The sequence below is a fragment of the Accipiter gentilis genome, chromosome 5 (genome assembly GCF_929443795.1).
Source record: "Accipiter gentilis chromosome 5, bAccGen1.1, whole genome shotgun sequence".
Lineage (NCBI taxonomy): Eukaryota > Metazoa > Chordata > Aves > Accipitriformes > Accipitridae > Astur > Astur gentilis.
Window position 1 is genome coordinate 45,979,430 of NC_064884.1, and position 17,827 is coordinate 45,997,256.

At 73.4% G+C, this 17,827-nt stretch overlaps 1 protein-coding gene across 1 annotated transcript in view; it reads left to right on the top strand.

Annotated features, from left to right (window-relative positions):
* The window catches only part of RARA (retinoic acid receptor alpha), a 36,411-nt gene that overhangs the window by 13,438 nt on the left and 5,146 nt on the right, over window positions 1–17,827 (top strand). Inside the window, 1 exon segment of the mRNA XM_049801421.1 lies at window positions 7,792–8,096. Within this exon segment, the coding sequence (XP_049657378.1) occupies window positions 7,919–8,096 (178 nt within the window). The 5' untranslated portion in view covers window positions 7,792–7,918.

Below are 17,827 nucleotides of genomic sequence, written 5' to 3' on the forward strand. Positions count from 1 at the left end.
CCCCATTGGCGGGAGGGGCGGGGCGAGGGCGTGGCCGGCGGGAGGGGCGGGGCGTCCTCCCTCGCTCCCCCCCCCCGCCCTCCGCCGCCGCCGCCGCCGCCGCCCCGCCCGGCCCAGCCCCGGGTAAAGTTTCCCCGCGAGCACATGACTCGCAATGGCCGCGGCCGCCGCTCGTTAAGCTCCCTCTACCCCCCCCCCCAATCCCGTTAACCCCCCCTTCCCCCTTTTCCCCCCCCCCTTTCCCTTCCCCCCCCCCCCCTCCTCTCCCCTCTCCTCAACCTCCCAGGCCGGGTCTTTCCCCGTGCCTCTTCTTCCTCCGCCATGCAACCGCCACCGGGAGCTTCTCGGTTTTAAGGATTTCGGGGTGACGGTCGCCGGGATCAGGTAAACGAGTGGGCCCCCGTGGTGGGGGAGGGAGGCTCTTGCCGCGGCTCCGGTACCGCCTCCCCGGTGCTGGGCGGGGGGGGGGGGGGGGGGGGGGGGATCCGCTGCGTCGTGCCGGTGGCGGGGCGGGGGGGGGGGGGGTGTCCTCCCGGGGGGCCGAGGACCGGGTGAGGGTGGTGGGTGCTGTCCCGCCGTGCAGCCGGGACACCCCCGTCGTCGTCGTCCCCCCCGCCCCGTGGTGGGTTGGGGGGGGGTGGGGTGTCTCCGCCCCGGGAGGGGCTGCTGGGGGTCCTGCCCCGGGAGGGGTTTCTTGGGGGTCCTAGGGGGGTGGGGGGGGGGTCCCCCTTCCGGGAGGCGGTGCTGGGGATCCCCCTCCGGTAAGGGAGGAGAGGGGGGGAAATCCTGGGGATCCCCCTCGCTCAGTCTCCATGATGGGGTCCCCGCGGGGGGGGGGAGGGCCCCCGCCTGGCTGTGGCTGCCCTGAGCCCCAGACGGGCAGCGTTGTCCCCCGGCCCGGGTCCGGATCGTGGCTTTGCCCCCCCCCCCCACTCCTGGCCTTGGCGGTGCTGTTTCCCCCCCCCCCCCCCCCCCCACCCCCCCTCCGGTAACCGGTGCTGAGGTTCCCCCCCTCCCGGGACCGGCTGGCTGGACGCTCCCAAGCGGCTGCGCTGCCCCCCCCCGCTGAGGGTTCGGGGCACCCCCGACGCGCCGAGCTGCGGTCCCCCACCCCGGGGGGGTCCGGGATACCGCCACGGACCGCGGTGCTAGAGCTGCCCCCTCCCGGGATCACCGGCCCCCCCCCCCCGCCCCGGGCCGCCGGTACGCGAAGCCACGTCCCCCGTCCCCCCCCCCTCGCCGTCCGCCTTCCCCTCCCCGGCGGGGGCGGGTGAGGGGGGGGCCGGGGCAGCTTCCCCTTTTCGGGGTGCGGGGGGACAACACACACACGCACCGGGGCGCGGACGGCGGGACCCGTCGGGTGAGCGGGGCCCGGAGCGCGGGGAGCGGACGGGGGGGGGGGGGGGGAGACGCCGGCGGAGACCGGGGCCCCGAGGCCGGGGTCCGGGGGGGGGGGGGGGGCGGGAGCGGCGTCTGCGCCGTTTCCTGGCCGGCGGGCGGAGGAAGCCATCGCTCTCCGCGGCTGACAGGGCGCTGGCGCGGCGGCGGGGCCGGGGCTGGGGGGGGCGGGCGGGGGGCGCCGGTCGCCGCCTTCCCCGCCGCGGCAGATGCCCGGGGGCGGCGGAGCCCCCGCGGGCTCCTGGCGGCGGAGGGGAGAGTGGGGGGGGGGGCCCACCGGGCGTGTGTTGTTGTGTGTGTGCCCCCCCCCCCCCTCTGTCCGCGGCCCCGTGGGTGGGGGGAGCCCCCCGGGGATGGGCAGCGGTGCCCCAGACCGCGGGGGGGGGGGCGGGGGGCGGAGGGCTGGGGCTGAGGCCCCCTTGCCCGCTGGAGCCAGGGTGTCCCCTAAATCTGTGCCTCTGACCTTTGACCTCGTTGGGTGGTGGGGGCCGTCCCGCAGCCCAGCGAGCTCGGGGTGGGGGGGGGGGCGGTGACACAGGGGGACAGGGGTGCTTCCCCGCGGTGGTCACACCGCTCCCCACCAGTCCCGCCGCTCAGGGGGGCCGGGCAGGCGCCGGCCAGCGGCTCTGGGTGCGGTGCCCCAAGCGCCGGCCTCCGTGCCGGGATTAGCGGGTGACGGCTCGGTGGCTTAGCGGCCCCGCGGCCACCGCTCCCGGGCCATATGTCACCCGTGGGCCCCCGCGCCCTGCCCTTGGGGGTGACCTTGCTGCGGCGCGGGGACGCGCGTGGCCCCGCGGATGCTCGCACCGGGAATGCCGGCGGGTGCCCGGTCCCCTCGTCCACCGCTCGTGGCCCCCGCTCCCCGGGTGACACGGCCAGGGAGGAGGGCAGAGCCCCGTGCCCCGGTCCAAACTGCCCGGTGCCTGTGGGTGCCCCACCCCAGCCGGGCTACCCGGCTTCGCCCGGCTGTCCTTGCACACCCGCCGCTCGGTCCCTGCCGCTCGGTCCCCTTGCCGGGAGCGGTGTCGCAGCCGCCGAGCCTGGGGAGGGCCCGTGCCGCCGCCTGCCCTGCAGCACCGGGATTCACCAGCTCCACGGCTCCGGCTCTATTTATAACCAGGAGGCTTTGGCGTGTCAACGTGCCACACTCGGCTGCGCCGGCCACCTGCCCCGGCAAGGACCCGTGCCGATGCCAGCGCTGCCACCGAGGGGGTGGCTGGATTCCGGGGTCCCCTGGCCCTTTTTGGGGTGCTGTTGCAGCACTTCAGGGGGGCCCTCGGCTGGCGAAGCTCTGGGGGCCTCACGGCACGTGCCCGGAGCCCCCCCATGGCACCCCTGTGCAGCAGGGCCCCCCGTGGCATTGCCAGCCCCGGGGCTTGGAGGGAAGGGCTGTGGTGCCGGCAGGCGTGGGGGGGCTGCGATCATATCTGCGGTGACACATGTGCTGATTACGGAAAATGGGTTAATCTCCCTGCGGCTGGAGGCAGCTTAGCGGGGGGGGGGGGTTGGGGGGGAGCTGGGGGGGGGGGGTGGCTCGTGGCAGGGCCCAGCGAGGGGCCGCGTGCGCCCGCCCCAGCCTCCGCTGTCCCCGGCTGAGCCACGGCTGCCGGGCTGTGACAGGGGAACGCGGCAGTGGCACGCGTCTGCACGCCCTCCTGCAGCCGGCCCGGTTGTGGCACGGTGGGTCGTGGTGCCCGCGGCCCAGGGTGGTTCGGCTGCCCAGGTTATGCCAGGTCCTGGTCCTGCCCGTCCGGCTCCCAGCCCCTAGGAGCCTGCCCAGGCCAGGAGCGCGGTGCCACCACATCCCGGTGTCTGGGGGTGTCGAGCGGCTGCCTGCCCGTTGAGTCCACCCACGCCGGCCCCGGGCACCGTGTCCCGAGCGGCCCCGTGCCGCGGGCCGGCGGCGCAGCCAGCTGCACTTGTCTGCCGGCTGTCGCCGAGCCAGAAAGGGCTGTCTGGGGCCGCGCTGTTCCCGGCACGCCGTTCCCAGGGCGCCGGCTGTGCGCCGCATCCAGGGCTAAAAACAACCGGGGACTGCTGCGAGCGGCTGCCGTGGCACAATCCCACCGCTTCCCGGGAGCTGGCGGGGAACCGGGATGGGGCACTCTGGGACCGTGACCCCCCACCGGCAGCAGGCAGGGCTGCGGGACCTGCGGTTCCCTGGGCTGGTCCTGAGGGTCAGGGCTGTATCGCAGGGTGGGGGCCGGGCTGGGCCTGGGGGTGCCAGGGTGCGGGTGGGGGTCCCCAGGGTGCTGCGGGGCTGTCCTGCGGTGCGAGGGGCTGAGCCGGACTGGCCTGCTCCTTCCAGGATCCAGTGAGCCGGCACCCACGGGGCAGCCGGGCTGCGGTAGTGCTGGTGCCGGCGGCGGCGCGGCACGGTCGTGCCCATCCCAGGGGCCGTGGTGGGGGCCGGGGCACCTGTTCCTGCAGAAGAATGGCGCGTCTGGCGGCGGGTGCGGGAGGTGTAACCGGAGCGGCGCGTTCCCGGCGTAACCGGAGCTGGCCCGGCCGCGACAGGTGGAATTTCAGTTTGTGGCTCCCAGCCGGCAGTGGGATGTGGGGGTGCCGGGGGGGAGGACCCACGCTGCGGGGTCAGCAGCCGCTCCCTTGGGTGCCGCTGTGCCCCCACGGCATGAGGAGACCAGCACGAACACCATCGCCGCCGGCAAGGACGCCGTCCCTGCTGGCCAGCGCGATGTCCCTGGCCCCGTGTCCGCGGTGGTGGCCGGGCCTGGGTTGCCGCTGGCCTGCAGGGTGTGACGACATCGGCACCGCCCGGGGACCTGCGTGGGGCTGAGCGAGCCCCCGGGTGTGCCGCTGGCCCTTGGGAGCGGCATGCGGGTCCTGAGGCCCACACCGGCCCCGGGACCCCCAGGTCCCCTCGAACTGGGGCTGGGTGCACGCTGCCTGTGCCGAGCGTGTGCCGCCGGCGGCTCTGGCCCTGCCGCAGGGCTGGGGCATGATTCACACCTGCCCGGGGACGTGAGAAACGTGACGGTGACTCACGGCCGAGATGCTTCGGGGCTACGGGGAGGGGGTCTCGCTCGGTGGCCCTGCCAGGGGGGCACCTCACACCCCCTGCACGGCGCTGGCTGGCCCAGGGGGAGCTGGGGATGGGGACGGGGGACCGGGGGGGCAGTGGCAGCGGGGGGGGGGGCAGCCGGGCTCTCGGCCTCGCGTGTGAGGCCGCCCTGGGCTGGGTGCCGACAGCAGCGAGGAAACCGCAGGCTGTGACCGCACAGCAGCTTCGTGGGTGCTTCCTGCCCTGCCCGGGAGGCTGCCAGCGGAGCTGGGCCACCCTGCTCCCCCCGCACCGGGCGGGGGCACAGCACCCCCTCCCTCTGCCCATGCGCCCGCAGGGGCGGCCTGGCACTGGGGTATCCCAGTGACCTGTCCGGTGAGGATGGGGGACGTGGGCAGCAGCCACCCCTGCCAGGTTTGGGGAGCAGAGTGGGCTGGCAGGGGGCTGGGGCCGTGGGCTCTGGGGTGGCAGGGGACCAGGGTGACGGAGTCCAGGGTGGCAGGGGGCCGTGGCTGAACTGAAACCTGGCCGCCCAGGAATCGAGAGCGGCAAGGGGAAGCTGCGGCCGGGAGCGCGGTGCCCGCAGGCATGACAGGAAGGGCTCGGTCACTGCCCACTGCCCCGCCAGGTACCCCACAGCAACCCTGGCCCCGCTTGCCCCCACGGTGCTGGGGGGGGGGGGGGACACGACACACACACGCAGGGCGGTGCCCCCGCTCGCTGGCGTGTCACATCCGGGCGCTGGCACTGCCATCGGTGAGTGCCCCGGCAGGAAGCGTGGCTGGGTTTGGTGGTGTGACATGGGCACCGGGGCTGGGGGTGCTGCCTGCACCAGGGGGTTCGGGGAGCCCGTGGGGTGGGAATGGGGGGGTGCTGCTTGGCCCCCTCGACGGGCAGGGCTGGGGACGGCCGCTGGGGAGGTGGGTGTCGCTGTCCCGGTGCAATCCCTGCTGCTCTGTGGTTAGCCGCGCTGGCCATGCCAGGCGCAGGGGAGCAGGATGCGGCCCTGCTTGGGTGTGTGCAGTGAATCCAGCCTGGGGTCACAACTGGGGAGGGCTGCGTTTTTGGTCGGGGTCTCTTGCGGGCCAGCCTGTCTGGGTGCGTAGGGTGGTCATGGTTGGGGTCGTGGTCGGAAGGTAGCTCGGGGAGCCGTGGGTCCCCCCCCAAACCGTGCTGCTGCTGGCCCTGGGAACCGCTTGGATCCGGGCGTCCGGGCGTCTGTCCGTCCGTCCGCTCCCGGGGGCCGCCCCCGGCCTGGGCGGGAGGTTCCTCGTGGCTGGGATTTGGCCCGGGCCCCGCGGCCGTGTTTTCTGTGGGGCTGGAACGAGGCGCTGGATTCCAGGAAGCTCCGGGCTCCGTCCAGCTCCTGCCGGGGACTGGAGGAAAAGGCGCCGGGGAGGGTGAGCACAGGCCCCCCCACACACCCCCCGATGGGCTGCATAGCCCCTTGCCCCACGCCGCTGGCCTGGGGCGCTTTGGGAGCAGGGCCTGTTCAGGATGCCCAGGGCCCCCCAGTTGGGGAGCAGCCACGGGCCGGGGTCTGTGCCGGCACGGGGGGCCCGTGGGGGCTCCTCTGGGCTGCAGCTCCTTCTGCCCACGGGGACCCACGGGAGCGGGGTTGGCCGGACTCCCTGCACCCTCCTGGCCGCTGCTGGTCCCCTGGGGTGTTGGGAAGGGGCCAGCAGCCGCCTGCCAGGTTCGGGGTGCACGGTGGCCAGCCCGGCGGTGCTGGCCTCGCTCGGTCCCAGGGCCGGCAGTGGGGGGGGGGGGGGGGGTTGAGGGGGGGGGGAGCGGGAGCGGGTTGAGTAATTGGGCCCCGGCGTGGCTGGCGCGGTGCCCAGCGAGCACTTGGCACCGGCAAACATAAACAGTTCTTCCCGCGCCTCCCTCCCCCCTGCTCCCCCCGGCCAGCGCGGCTCGGGGGCCACGGCCTGACTTGGGGGGTGTCCCGGGCAGCCCCCCCACACTGGGGGGGGTGGGGTCCCTGTAGCCCCATGTGGGGACCCCATGGGAGGGCCATCCCCTATCCGGGGCTGAGCCGTGGCCCCTGTGCCCGGGACGGATGCTGACCTGGCATCCGGCACCGTGCCCCGGCAGTGCCCGTGGGAATCCCGCACGCGCTGCAGCACCTGGCAGGGCGCCCTGTGCCGGCGGGGGGGGGGGAGGGTGACGTGACCCCCACCCCAGCCACTGCTGGGTGCCCACCCTGGGGGCAGCTGGACCATGGATCTCCCCGTGGATGCTCCAGTGGGTCCCCACGGGTGGGGGGCAGCAGCGGGGCTGTGGGTGCTGGTGTGAGCTGGCGGGATGGGGGGTCTGGTCTCCAGTGGGTGCACCCAGCTGGGTGCTGGGGGGGGGGACACACAGGCAGGGCTGTGCCCGGCCCAGCCCCTCCCCAGCGCCTCGCCGGGCGGCCCAGCCTTGTTCCTCTGGATCCTTTTCCGCCTCCGCGGGGCCGGGAGCCAGCACTCTCGGCAAATAAACAGCCCCCGCCGGGCCCCGCGCCAGCGCTTAAATAAACAGCCAGCCCGGGATTGTGAAAGCCCCGTGCCCCCCTTCCCACCGCCACCCCCCGGCCTGGCCCGGGCCGTGGGGTCCGTGCCCCACCGGGTTGGTGTGGGAGCTGCCGGCGCAACCCGGCACATGGCGGTGGCTGCGCCTCGAAGGGCAGAGCCCGGCCCTGTGGCAGGCGGCCAGGCTGACACCCCCCTCCGGGTGCCAGTCTCGGGGTTGGGGGTGGGGTGGGTGAGCCCCCTCCTGCCCCGGGGGCCGGTTGGCTGAGCCCCCTTGCCCTCGGCGCGGGCGTTGGGGGGAGCGGAGCCGGCGGGGGCGCGCAGCCGTGACAGCAGAGAGCTGGGCTGGAGCGGAGCCGCTGTCCTCAGGGGACCTCGGTGTGCCTGTCCCCTGCCCCCCCCAGCTGCCTCGCAGCCCCCCAGGCTGGGCCAAGGGGTGCTGCCATCCTGGGACCCCCCACCCGTGCGCCCCTGCTCCCAAGGCAGGCTTGGGGGAGCGGGTTTGGGGCCGTTGCATGACGCCTGGCCTAAGGGGCTGCCCTGTGGGGCCACAGTGTCCCCACACCGTCCCCCCGTCCCCTGCCCCCTCGCCCGCTAAGCCGGGATTAGCGACCTGTGCCTGCCGGGCCCCGCCGGTCCCGGTGTCGTTAATCTGGGGGATTGTCGTTAATCTCGTGGGGAGCGCTGCGCCCGGCCGGCTGCGCCCTCCTGGGGCCGGGAGGGGATGCGGCCCCTTTTGGGGGGGCGGGTGGTGGTATCTGGGGAAACTGAGGCACGGTGGGTGGGTGCCCCATCGGGGCGGGGGCCAGGCATCCCAGCCCCTCTGCTAACCCCCCCCTTCTCTACTCCCCCCCTCAGTGTCGCGGGAGCCAGCGCCGCCAGCGAGGACAGCCGCCGGGCAGCGGGTCGCCCGTGGGCCCCATGCTCTGCTCGGCCCCCGTGCCCAGCATCTGAGAGCCCCTGCCCTGCAACGGAGACCCCCGCCATGGCTAGCAACAGCAGCTCCTGCCCCACGCCCGGAGGGGGGCACCTCAACGGTTACCCCGTGCCCCCCTACGCCTTCTTCTTCCCCCACATGCTGGGGGGGCTTTCGCCGCCCAGCACGCTGGCCGGCATCCAGCACCAGCTGCCCGTCAGCGGATACAGCACCCCGTCGCCTGCCAGTGAGTACCGTGGCACCGTTGGGGGGGGTTGTGGGACCCCTGGTACTGGGGTTGGGGCGCGTGGGGACCCCTCTGTGCCAGGGTCTGTCCCCAGTGTGGGACACAGGTGCCACCCCCAGGCTGCTGTTCCGGCACTGGTCTGTAAACGGCCCCAGGGCGGTGGCACCGGTGAGGGTGGGGGTCTCCCTGCTGCCAGCCACCTCATCGCCACCCGTGGGGACCTTGGTTTGGGGGGCATCGGCTCCTTGTCCAGTGGGAAGCGAGCGCTGGGTGCTTCTCCCCATGTGTCCCCATTAGTGGTGCCGCTGGGGAAACTGAGGCACGAGCGGGCAGTGGCACCCGGCGAGGTGTGTGTCAGTTAATTGCTGCTGTGTGGCCGCCTTCGTTAATGGCTGTGTTTATACCCCGGCTGTTAACGGCCCAGCTGGCCTTGGTTAGGGGCCGTTGGCTGTCACCGTCCCCGGCACCCACCGCGGCCGGGCTGGGAGATGGGGGGCTCGGTGGTGGCAGGGGGCCGGGGAGGCCGGTGCCGCGCTGCGTCCCCACGGCGGCTCTTTGTTCGCCGGCGGCGCGGGGGCCGCCCGTGGGGGAGGCGATGAAGGCAATCATCGCGTCTGCTCCTGATTCAATTTCCCCCTGACAGGGTCGTCCATCACGGCCCCGGTAATCACCACCCCGCCGCGCCGGCAGCTGGGAGCCGTGGGAGGTGGGCTCCCGGACGGGGTCCTCCCCGCACCGTGACCCCAGCCCACGGCTCGCGGCGTGCCTCAGTTTCCCCGGATCCTCGCTGGGTGCCGTGGGGCGGCTGCCAGACCCCTTCCGGAACATCCCCGGCACCGCTGCAGACGGGCGCCCTTGCCCGTTCCCGCGCCGTGCCGGCATGGGTGCCCCGCGGCACCCGCCGTCGGGGAGGCCCCCGTGGGTCGGGGTGTGGCGGGGGCCCCCCCCCAACCCGTCCCTGGCCCCGGGGGACGGTGCAGGCCCGGGCAGGGCCGGCCTCGGGCGCTGTCCCCCGCCGGAGCCGCCCCGGCGGCGGTGGGACCCAGTGGGACCAGTTCAACGACTGGGTGGTGGCGGGTGGGGCCCCTCCCCCGCGCTGGCTCTGGGGCCATTCCCGCAGCACGGTGTTGTGGGAACCGGCTGGGGGGGGGTGCCTGTCCTGTCCCCCCCCCCCCGCCCTTGCTTCTCTGGCATTGGGGATGGGGGCCATGTGCAGGGGGCCAGGCAGGGCTGCTGGGTGGATCGTGCCTCAGTTTCCCCTTGCCCTTCCCTGCTGTGGTGCTCAGGGATCCCAGGGGGTGGGGGCACTGTGTCTGCCCCCTCCTCCCCCCCAGCACCTGTACAGCCTGGTGGGTGTCCTGTTTGTGTAGGTCCTACAGTATTTGGTGTGTGCCCAGGCAGGATGCTCCTGCTCGCCCTCCTGGTGGTGGGGCTGGCAGGGAAACACCAGGGTCCGTGTCCCAGCTGGGGGGAACTCGGGGCTGGGGGGCCACGGAGGGGCCTGGTGTGGCCACCCCCTCCTCACATGCGTCTGGCCCCGCCGCCAGCCTGCCCTCGCCAGATGTGCTGCAGCTGCCTGGTCCCGGGGCCAATCCGGCTGGGCCCTCCTGGGGGTGCAGATGCCCCCCCTCCCCGGGGTTCAGCTGGGCGCCCCGCCGGGGCTGTGGGTGTCGGGACAGGGATCTGCTGGCGCTGGGGCTGCAGGAGGGCTGCTGGTGCCGGATCTGGCCCCGTGGGGTGCTGCGTGCTTTGTCTTCGGTGCGGGGAAATGGGATCTGCTGTAATCTGTGCGTGGTGCTGGGGGCTGCCCCACTCGCCCTGGGCGTGGGTGCAGGGGGGGCCCGTTGCACCCCCCCTGGCCTGAGGTGGGTGTCCCTGGGTGCCCTGGGAGCTGCCGTCCCAGGTGGGGCCCTTCGTGCCGCGAGTCGAGAACACCCGGCAAAGGGAAAGTGAGCAGAGGTGCTGGGCATGGCCCTGGGGGGACCCCCAGGCACGGCCACCCCCCCGGCACAAGTGCTGCAGCTTCCCCTGCGGGGTGGGAATGGGACCCCCTGCCCCACACTGGGCCCCGATGTGGGGCTGAACAGGGGACGGTGGGGGGGGGCACCCGGGGCCGGAGTGGGGCCTCGCCAGGCTCAGAGCTGTGTGTGGGCACGCGTGCGCTCGCACGCTGGGTGTGCATGTGTGTGATCGTGTGTGCGACGCTGCGGGGGGGGGTGTGCGCGTGCGTGCACCCCGTGCAAGGGGGTGTGCACATCCATGTGCACGTGGAGCTGGCTGCGTGCGTGTCCGTGGCGCTGCGCGCGTGCGCTGCCAGCTGTGCCTGCGCGTGTGTGTGCACGCCCGTGTGCGCACAGCTGGGGCGGGGTGTGTGTGTGTGTGCATGCGTGTAGCAAGTGTGCGCAGGGCTGAGCAGCCGTGAGGGGGGGGGGTGTGTGTGTGCGTGCGTGTGTTTGCTCAGCGCCCAGCCCACTGTGCGTGTGCCCGTGCCCGCGCGCCCGTGCGTGCACGCCGCACGCGGCCGCCCGTGTCCCCGTGCCGGGTGTGCGCACGCGTGGCGGTGCGCGTGGCGGTGCCAGGGCTGCGCCTGTGCCCTCATCCCCGTCCCCAGGGGGCTCGGCGGTGGCCTTCTGCCGTGGGGCCCGGTTGACCCTGGGGGTCCCCTCCCCTCGCCCAGCGCTGGCCCACACGGAGGGTCTCGGGGGGCCATAAGGGATTTCCGCCCGTCGCCCCGCGAGGGTCTCCCTGGGCTGCCACCCCCACCGGGGACCCTCCCTCCGCCCCGGTTCCCAGGCTGCGGGAAATGGGACCCCAGCGCGGCCCCCCCCTCCCCCTGCAGCCGGGCCCCCCAGCCCAGCTCTCGGCTGCCGGGACGGGGGGCCCCCGCGGCCGGGTCCGGCCTGTCACCCTACCCGCTGGCTCCGGTTTCCTCCGCGCCGCAGCCGCTCCCCCGCAGCGCCCCGTAATTAATTAATTTTTAAAAATTAATGAGCAAAACGTGCTCCCTGCAGGCCGGGGGCCGTGGGCGGGGGGGGTGGTGAGGGTGGCGGGGCTATGGGGGCCCCGCTCGGGGCAGGGGAGCCCCTGTGGGGTGCGATGCTGGGGACCCCCCCACGGTCCCGTCCCCCCCCCATCCCCACCCGGGGAAGATTGATGAGGCCGGGCTGGGCGCTGGGCCCCCGCGCCTGGGAAAGCCCATTACGGCGGAGGTTTTCTATCACTGTCACGGGGGCCGGGGGGAGCCGCCTGCGCCGGCCGGGAATTCGCCGCGCTCAAAAGCCGCTGAAGGGGATAAATGGGGTCTTTTGAAGTGGGCGGGCGGGAGGGGGGCTGCTGGGCCCCGAGGTGCCGGCGTGGGGATGGGGGGAAGGGGCCGGGGCCCCCCCTACTCCCAGGGCTGGGACGGGTGGGTTTGCGTGGGGGTCCCGGGCGTCCCTGCCCACGTCCCGTGACGCTGCGCTCCCAAATGTGCCAGGGTGTCCTCCGTGGTGTCCCCACGGGCTTCGTGGCCAGGTCTCCATCGTGCTTGCGGGGGCATCTTGCGTTCCCCGGAGCGTCGGCCGCCCACGTGAGTGGGGCCAGGAAGAAGTGGGGCCGAGGGGTGCTGTTGGGGGGTGGGGGGGCCCACTCCGGTGGCTCCAGGCTGCTGGCGGGGCGGTGGGACGTGGCGGTGGGACAGGGCGCATGGCAGGGCGTCCTCGTCCCCCTGGTGCCACGGGGCTTCGTGCGGGGCGCTCCCCTCGCCCAGTTCCTCTTGGCTTCTGCATTAAGGCTTTGGGGTTTTTTTTGGTTGTTTTTTTTTTTAATCTCTGTTTCTTCCTGTTGCCATCGGCGCGGGACGGGAAGCGCTGCCCGGTGGGGCGGCCGCTGGCGTGCGTGCATGGCACAGCCGTGCCGTGGCCGAGCCATGCAGTGCCACCGGCCCGCGTCCCCTCCGTCCCCTCCGTCGCAGCCACATTCTTTCCAGCGCTGGTAAATGAGTCAAAGCAGACATTTGTCATGTTCGCTGCAGGAAGTTGGAGGAGCGCTGGGCTTTTGTTCAGAAACCTGCTGGCTAAGCAAAGCCTTTGACTTTCTATTATTATTTAAACAGGCGCTGCTGATCTGCTCTGCGCAGACACACACGCACACACTTGCACACACATACACACGCACACGCCTCCCGGCCTTTTTCTTATTCTGTTTTGTTTTTCTCCCCTTTCCAACCCCCCCCCTCTCTTTGGAGGGGGCAGGTTGGAAATAAAAGCGGGGTGGCCCTGGCTGCTCACTTTGGGGCCAGGGGTGGAGGTGGGGGGGGGCTGCCGGCATGTGCAAGGCTGGGGTGCGTGGGTGTGCAGAGTGCGGCCGTGCCGGCGGGAGGGTGCCCGCAGCATCCGGGTGCGTGTGCGCACGCTGCTGTGCGTGTGCGTACTGCCGTGTGCGCACACGCGTGCACACGCGCATCTGCTCATGCACGTTCCCTGCTTGCTGCGCGTGGCCAGGCTGGCCTGCATTTTCCCACCAGTTTCCAGCCGTGCACACGCGTGTGCTCCTCCTGCCCCTTGCACGTGGCAGGACCTGGGCAGGGGTTCGGATAGGCCCAGCACCCCGGGCTCTCCCTCTAAGGGCACGCCTGCGGTGGGCAGCGCAGAGCTGGGGCAGAGCGGACCCCCGTGGCGTGGCAGAGGCCGCGTGCCTGCCGTGGAGCTCACCGGGGCTGGGCCCGGCAGCGTGGCTGTGCCGGTGGTGCCGCCCTGCAGGAAGCGAGGGTGGGGGGGTGAGACCATGCGGAGGGGAGGTTACCGGCGCGTCAGGGAAGCGGCACCGCCGGTGCCCGTCCTGCCAGCCTGGCCTGTGGCCGCCGTCCTCGGCGTGGGTCCGTCCCTGTCTGGGTGGGGGCAGCGGGGCTGAGCCGGCCGTGGTGCGTGGGATGATGCTGGTCTGCGTGGGCAGTGCCGTCAACCGCTTGGGCGGCCCCGGGAGAGGCCCTGGTTTTGGGGTGTCACTTCCCGTGGGGACCTGTGTGCAGGGGCAGCGCAGTGGGGAGGGTTAGCATGGGGTGCTCTGCCCTACACGGACCACACGCGAGCGCACACGTGTGCGGCGGGGGTGTGCACACGCGCACACACAGATACAGTGGGGACGTGCACACGCACATGTATGTGTTTGCACGCTCAGCTGGGGACATGGTGTCACACACACGTACGTGTGTACAGCAGGAATGTACGCGTGTGTGCGCGCGCGCACACGCTGCCCCGTGCACACGCACAACCCCCCTCATGCAACGGTGTAGCAGGAGCACCCGTGGGCCCCTCTGCAGGGGCGTGCAAACCCTGTCACGCAGCAGCACCATGCGTGCACACCCGTGCACACACGCATGTGCGCACACACGCTTCCCCCCCCCCCCCCCCCCCCCCCCAGACCCCGTGCGGTGGCACCCGCACCCCCGGGGGGGGCGGCCGGGGGTCAGGGCGAGGTGAGCCCTTCCCCGCCGGGTTCACCCGCAGTTCACCCGCATCCCATTAGGCAAATGAGCCCCGGCCCCGGGCAGCCCCCGGCCCCGCCGTGCGCCCCCCCTCCCCAACCGCGGCCGTACCCCCCCGTGCGGCCGGTGCCGGCCGTCCCGGGGAGGGGAGGCGGCGTCGGCGGCGTCGGCGGGGGAGGACGGGGGCGGCCCCGCGGCGCGGAGCGGGTTAAGGCTGTGGGGAGGCGGCTGGTGTCGGGAGGGACCGGGGCTGCCGGAGCCGCAGAGCCGGCGGGGCTGCGCCTTCCTCCCCTCCCCCTCCTCCCCCTCCTCCTCCTCCTCCGCCTCCCGTCGCCGCCGCCGCCGCCTGCCCGGGCGCGGAGCGGAGCGGCGGGGCCCCGCTCCCCGGCTGAGCCGCGGCGGGGCCATGGCAGAGCGGCGCGGGGCGCCCCGGGGGCCCGGCTGCCGCGGGGGGGGGCGCTGACCGCCCGGGGCCGGCCCCCCCCCGCCGCCGCCGCCGGATCGGGGGAGCCGCCCCCCCCGCACACACACCCACCCCCCCCGCGGCCCCGGGCCATGTACGAGGGCGCGGCGGTGGCGGGGCTGCCCCCCGGCCCCTTCCTCCGGATGGATTTCTACGGGCCGGGTCGGGGTTGCCTGCTGCCGGAGCGCGGCCCCCCCCGCGCCCCGCGGGACCCCCCGCCGCCCCCCGCCCTGGAGCAGCTCCGGCCGCTGTAGGTACCTGCGCCCCCGGGGGCGGCCGGGCCCCTCACCGTGGCCTCGGGCCGGTGCTGGAGCCCGCTCGGGGAGGGGGGGGGGGGGGGGGCGAGAAAGAACGGCCTCAAACCCGGCTCTGATCCGGGCGGGGGGGGTGGGGAGAGAAGGCTGCGGGGTTGGGAGGGGGGTGCTGGGCGCTGGGATGGGTGCTGGGGGCTTGGCCGTGGGCGGGGGTGCTGAGCAGGGGGGTGGGTGCTGATGGCGGGCGGGGGGGGTGCCGGGCTCCATCGCCGGGCCGAGCTCTGCGCAGATGCCGGCGGCTCGGCCATAAACAACCCTTGTCCTATTTCGGCGAGAGCTGAGGCGGCCGGGCCGGGGCTGAGCCCGGCGAGGCTGGGGGGGGGTGTGTGTGTGTGTGGGGGTGGGCGTCGGGGGCCCGGCGGGGCACCCCCCGCACCCCCCTCTTCCCGCGAGTGGGGTCCGCGGCAGCGTCGGCTCCTCCGGGAATTTCGTTCCCTCCTGATAAGGGCGCCGACAAAATCCAATTAACTACAGAGCCGCTGCGCCTGCTGCTGCTGCTGCTGCTGCTGCACGGGTGGAGGGGGAGCGCTGGCGTGGACACCCCCCCCCCCCCGCCACAGCCATGCTGGGGATCGGGGTGTCCTGGGTGCTGGTGTGGGGATCCGGCTAGCAGGATCCTGCCCTGTGTCCTTTGTGGGGGGGGGGTCACAGCCTAGCGTCCCCCGTGGGTCCCCCACCGTCCTTGGGGACGGGCAGGCCCCGTGCTCTGTGCAGACTAGGGGGGGGGGGGGGGCATCTCCACAGGTAGGGGCGCGGGCAGCAGCAGACCCCAAGCTGCCAGCCGGCCCGGGGGCTGCCACCCCACGGGGGACACACAGGGCCCTGCTTTGTGCCCACCGTGCAGGGGCGAGTGGGGTGTGGGGGGTGAGTGGGGCCTGGGCAGGCTGGAGGGGGGCTCCTGTGCCTGCTGCCCCCCCCCCCCCAAGTAGGCAGCCGGCCAGCCTGGCCTGGTGCCCAGGGGCCGCGGGTGGCGATAACGGCCCGGGGAAAGTCCTGCCGGGCTGCGTAGGACTTTCACCCCATAAGGGCTGCGGGGGCCCTCCCGTGGGGTGCGGGCTGGGGGACCGCCTCATCCCTGGGGGGGCTGGCGTGCCCCTCTCCCCGCCGCCGGTTCGCCCTTCTCGTGGCGATGCCGCGTGCGGTGCCCGTGGCCGGGGGTGCGTGGCCGTGGCCCCCGCGGTCTCGCTCCCCCCCATTGTCTCGGGACCGCTCGACCTTTCCGCTGGCATCGAGCGCGGCGCGAGGGGCCTTTGTCTGCAGCTGGAGACGGTGCGGGGCTGCCGTGGGGGCTCCCGCTGCTTCTGGGGGGGTGCTGCCTTTGGAGCCCCAGAGCGGGCAGGGCGCAGGCAGGGCCTGGCAGGGGCTGTGTGTCCCAGTCTCTAGTGCCGTCCCCTTAGCACAGGCCCCCCCCTTAATCCCACTGGGGCCATGCTGTCCTGAGTGGTGTGGCTGGGGGCCATCGTCCCTGCCCTGTACCCCCAGGAGAGGGGCCTCCTGGCCAGAGCTCCCTCCCGGTGGGCTGCAGCTGTGGGTGGACCCAGGCCAGGGCACCTCCGGGGTCTGGTCATGGTGACCGTGACCCGGCAGGCGCGTGGGCAGCGGGTGCTGGCAGGACTCCCTGGCAGGGTGCCCCAATTCCTACGTCACACCGAGGTGCCGTGTCTCCGCAGCCTGGGGGTGCCAGCCCGCGGCACGGCTCGGTGGTGTCGGGGGCGGCCGTGCCGTGCCTCAGTTTCCCCAGAGACAGCTGTGGCTGGGCTGTGCCCAGCGGGGTTGGCCCCGAGGTGCTGGCTGCTGGCCCGGCACCGACGCTGCTCTGCCCGGCGGGACGCCGTCTCGCTGGCACAGGGGCAAGAGCTGCTTTTTGGGGCACGGGGAGCCTGCCTGCCGCTGCAGCAGGGCCTGGGGATACTGCCATGACACAGCTGGGGAAACTGAGGCACCAGGCGGTTCCCAATGGCAACGGGGGGCTTGCGGGAGCCCACTGTAGGCATCCCCTGCCTGCCTGGGTCCACATCGTGCTGGGGGTTTTGCAGGGGTCTCGGGGGTTTATGTAGGGCTGGGTTGTGCATGAGCACCACCCCGCCAGGCACGGGGTGGCCCCGCCGTCGCCTCGCGTTAGCTGCGCTCCATCACCCTGGGCCGGCCGGTGGTGCGTAGCCAGCGCAGCGCTGCGGCACGGGGTGGTGGCGGCGGCGGCGCAGCAGATGGGTGAGTCGGGGTGGTGGGGACCCCAGGCCCCGGTGCTGGTGGGGGGACGGGACCCCCTGGGCCCACTGGGCAGGATGCCCTGTGGGTACCAGGCGGGGTGGTGGTGTCCGGCAGGCTGAGCGCCGTGCCCGGTCGCGCATGGGCAGGACCGGGCACCGCGTGGCCTGAGGTAGCCCGTGGCTGGGGGTTCCCGGGACCCTCCTTCCCCCACCTTGCTCCCGCAGAGGCGCAGGAATTTGGGGCACGTGGGATCCTCATCCGCAGGAAAGCCCTGAGCAGGCACCCACCCTCCTGCCGGCTGTGCCGGGCCCCGCAGTGTGGCCGTGGGTCTGTCCCGCCTGGCATGGCGCTGCCAGACGCACCGGGCCCTGCAGCTGCATCCACCGGCCGGGGCTTTGCTTCTTGTGTGTCCCCCCCCTCCCCAAGTTCCAGAGGCCTGGGTGCCATCCCCCGCTCTGGCCCAGGAGCGACGGCCGGTTGTTGGCGAGGGTAGCGGCAGTCTGGACTCCGGGGTCCCCCCCAGGCCCTGGCACACGGTGTGGCCCCGCTGGCGCTTTCCCACGCCGGGGTGTCGGGGTGCCGGGTTTCGGGGTGCCCCGGGGTCCCTTGGTGCAGGCAGGAAGCGGCCGGCGGGGCCGCGGGCGGGGGCGGCGCGTTCGCCCAGGGATGCTGGCGGAGCCGCAGCATCTGGTCTGCAGCTGGGCTCCGCTTCCTCAGTATGGGGGGGGGGGGGAAGGGGGGGGGCAGGATGCCTGGGTCCCTCCTGTTCCAGGAGGAGATGGGGCTGGGGGAAGGGAGGGAGCTTGGACACCGGGGTCCCTGGTGTCCCCAGCCGGCCCCCCCTGTACCCAGCTCCACGAGAGCAGGGGAGGTTTGCACCCATCCTGCCCGATCAGCACCTTTGGGTGCTTCTCTGTGCCCTCCCACTGTGGCGCAGGGGCATGAGGGGCACCCAGGCCCGATGCCACCGTGAGGGGCTCTTGGGGTGCGCTGGCTGGGCGGGTGGCTGTGCCCGCAGCCCCTTCCCCTTCCCGGTGGCACCGTGGTCCCTTCGCTGGTGGCTGCGGTGGCAGGGGATTCCCGTGGTGCTGGCACAGCCGTGCCTACCGACGTGCGCCGGCGCGAGGGGGGGGGAACCGGGTCCCCTCCCCCCCCTTCCGCACCCAGCACATCAAAATCTTGTCAAATCTGCATTTTGTGAGTGCAGCTCTCCACGAGGAAGTTCTTAAATTATATAAAAGAGGCGATAAATTATAGACGACGTTCGCTCAGTCACTTT